This window comes from Suricata suricatta, chromosome 16 (assembly GCF_006229205.1).
Source record: "Suricata suricatta isolate VVHF042 chromosome 16, meerkat_22Aug2017_6uvM2_HiC, whole genome shotgun sequence".
NCBI lineage: Eukaryota > Metazoa > Chordata > Mammalia > Carnivora > Herpestidae > Suricata > Suricata suricatta.
The window spans coordinates 46,228,197-46,231,603 of record NC_043715.1 but is presented as its reverse complement, the minus strand read 5'-3'; the positions used below and the strand labels follow the sequence as shown (position 1 = coordinate 46,231,603).

Sequence of the window (3,407 nt, the reverse complement as noted above, 5' to 3'; positions counted from 1 at the left end):
AGTTTATGTATGTTTCTACATGATATGCTGACACCAAGTGGAAATGGGCTGCTCAAAAAAAGTGAAGAAGTAAGAACTTTGCACAGTATATTTCATGGACCACATTGACCTGGCCAAGACGTGGCTGGAAGTATAAGTATATAGTAACTCGTGGGAAGCCAAATGCTCAGGGACTTTGAAAGAAAAAAGATTAGAAGAAGACTTATGAAAAGCAGATCCAAGGAAGAGGCGTTTGGATGGACCTCTCAGAATGCCCTTAGAATAGGAAGTGTGGAGGCTCTCAGCATGGATCCACCACGCCAGTAAAGTCTATGAGCCCGAATTTAGGCCCCAGCGAGCCTAAGCCCGTAATAAAGCCCTTTGCTTTTGCAAAAAAAAAAAAAAAGAATAGGAAGTTTGGGGATGCTTCTTTTCCGGAGATGAATGCTCAGTAAATCATATCCAATGAAGAGTTTGAGCTTAATAATCAGATGTAGGGGCGCCTGGGTGGCTCAGTCGGTTAAGTGTCCAACTTCGGCTCAGGTCAGGATCTCCTGGTCTGTGGGTTCGAGCCCCACGCCGGGCTCTGTGCTGATAGCTCAGAGCCTGGAGTCTGCTTTGGATTCTGCGTCTCTCGCTCCCTGCACTCCCTCTCTCTCAAAAATGAACATGAAAAGAAAATTTTTTAAAAATCCAATGTATAGTGTGATCCATACTGTGGATTTCACTCAGCCTCTGCCCCCAGCCACCTAAGTGCTTCCTCAATAGGCCCATATACAGAACTGACAGTGCCAGGAGTGAGGGCTGTGCACAAGCTGAACAGCACGGATTTATTCTCAACAGGCTAACCTCAACACCTCCAATGCTGAGAGCCTAGCCTGCCACCAGCAGAGACCAAAGCATTCTCCAGGGGGCACCAGCCACCAATTCGGTGGACTTATTATATTGAACCTTTCATCATGAAGAGGGAAGCTATCTTTCCTTATTGAAATAGACACCTACTCAGCCTATGGAATAACCTCCCTTGACCACAGTATATCTGCACTGACATCCACTGACTTAAAGAAGGCATTACTGACACCTGTAACATAGTGTAAAATATGGCTTCTGGTCAAGGAACTTGTTTTATAGCAAAGGAAGTGTGGCAATGTACTCTAGTTCATAGAATTCACTGGTTTTATAATATAGCTCATTACCCAGAAGGACTTGGTCTGATAGAATGGCAGAGGAACCTTCTAGAAACTTTAAAGACTCAGTTACAGTGCCAGTTGGAACACCACACCCTGAAAAAGCCTGTTCTCTTTTACAGGATGCAGTTGATACTTTGAATGAGTGACTGATACATGATTTTATTTCTCCCGCAGGATTCAAGAATCAGGGGTGGCATGGGGCATGGGTTCTTTCATTAATAACTCACCTGTAGGGTCTTTTCCCTGCAATTCTAAGCTCTGCAGTTTGGGAAATCTTACTTGAAAGGCAGAGAGCTTTCAACAGAGTACTTGACATTGGCTCAATTGAAAGGGAAGTTGAGATTGCATCTCAATATTTTAGGCTTCTCATCCTACAGTACCAATGGGCAAAGAAACACTCTTAGGTGGAGTGGGCGATCCTGATTAGGAAGGAAAAATTGGATTGCTGATATATAAGTGGGGCATGAAGAAATATATCTGGCACTTAGATGAGTCTCTGGGTACCTCTCAGGACTCCTATGTCCAATAAGAAACGTTAGTGGAAAATTAAAACAACTGCAAAAAAAAAATCGAGCTATGGAAGATTTAGATAAGTCAGATACAAAAGCTTAGGTCATATCACCTGTAAGTGGCCCCAACCAGCATAGGTCCTTGTTGAGAGAAAAAGAGATGAAATTTGGTAGTAGGAGTCGGAAATACAAATATCAGGGGCTGGGAGGATATGATGGGGCAGCTTTCTGACTTGGGGGTGGTGAGGATAATGTGCCAAGGCACCGCTGTTTCCATGCATAGGGAAAGGGCTGAATTTTACCAAACATGGGTGGGAAAGTCCTGAGATGGCAGGAATGCTATGCTGGGGAGACTGGGTAGGGATAGCAAAATACAGCGTTGGCGGGACAGGCAGATTGATGACTTTTGGAGCCCTTGATTCCTTATTATTTTATTCTCATTTTGCTCGTGGCTCTCGTTAAGTCTCAGAGCCATAAAACGACATACCCATGATTACCCAGCTAAGAAGAAGCAGTACCCAGACTTGAAGCAGATCTCTTCTGCTCTTGCTTGCCCTTTTGCATTCTACACACAGGCAAAAAGAACAGTCAAGTGTGAAGTAACTTTTTTTTAATGCTTTTTTAATTTATTTTTGAGAGACAGAGTGAGAGCGCGAGCAGGGGAGGGTCAGAGAGAGAAGGAGACACAGAATCCAAGAACAGACTCCAGGCTCTAAGCTAGCTGTCAGCACAGAGCCTGATGCAGAGCTCGAACTCACAAACTGTGAGATCATGACCTGCGCCGAAGTCAGAGGCTTAACCAACTCAGCCACCCAGGGGCCCCAAGTGTGAAGTAACTTAACCTCCAGAGCCCTGTAGGTTTCATAACGCACCATAGTTGTCCATTTCCAAACATGTTCGGATTTCTGTGACCAGCTTAGGTTCCAGTTTTGGATGCTTTCCATGGTGGGCGGAGGTGGAGGGAGGTGAGGGAAGCAAACTCCAAATCCATGTGTCCTGTTTCATAACATGGACATTGGGTGCCTGTTCTGACCATAACCATACGCGTCTATGGTCTCTTGGGAGGAGGTCGAAAACCTTTGACTCACGCAATCTTCAGTGAACGGCATGAAGATTCATGAAATCTGGGAACTATGGTCTCAGTATCAAATATTGGAAATATTGCAATCATTATACAGAGACTCAGAGTCCCTTAAAAATGAAAATGTTCTTTTTTAATGGTTTTTATTTATTTTATAATTTTATGATTATTATTTTATAATGTTTATTTATACCAGCAGCCCTATCTTTGTTTCGATCCCAGGTCCTCTCTCTATAGGTCTATCACTGAATAAGGAAACCACGTTCTCGCTGCCCTGGCCCCTTTGCAAACCAAAGGGAGGCTGAAGGAATAATGAGGGGAGGTGTCTCTGAGCCCCCAGGGTTGAAATGGAGAAAGCTCTGTGAGGATGCCAGTGTTCTTCTCTGCAGGGAGCACCTTGTGCCCCAGAACAGAGGAGGAGAGAGGGCCACCCAGCCCGCATGCAGGTAGCAGGTAGTCTCCACAAAGGATCCTGTTGACGTGGGGGCAATTTCTTCCTTTACCTCTGCAGGATCCCAGGCATTCGTATGAGTAGAGTGGGTTTGGGATTCTCAGGTTCTAGAATGCAGTGATTCAAACCTATTCTACTCCTTTCCTGGGACGGCAAGGGGCTCTCGGAGCCAGACTGGCCCTTGGGAGAACAGGAGC

At 45.1% G+C, this 3,407-nt stretch overlaps 1 protein-coding gene across 1 annotated transcript in view; it reads left to right on the top strand.

Moving 5' to 3' along the window:
• The window catches only part of LOC115279789 (cytochrome P450 2A13), a 23,489-nt gene extending 22,174 nt beyond the window's left edge, over positions 1-1,315 (top strand). Inside the window, exon 8 of the mRNA XM_029924295.1 lies at positions 1,289-1,315. Coding sequence (XP_029780155.1) covers positions 1,289-1,315 — 27 coding nt within the window. The remainder of the gene's footprint in view (positions 1-1,288) is intronic.
• The last annotated feature ends 2,092 nt before the right edge of the window (positions 1,316-3,407 follow it).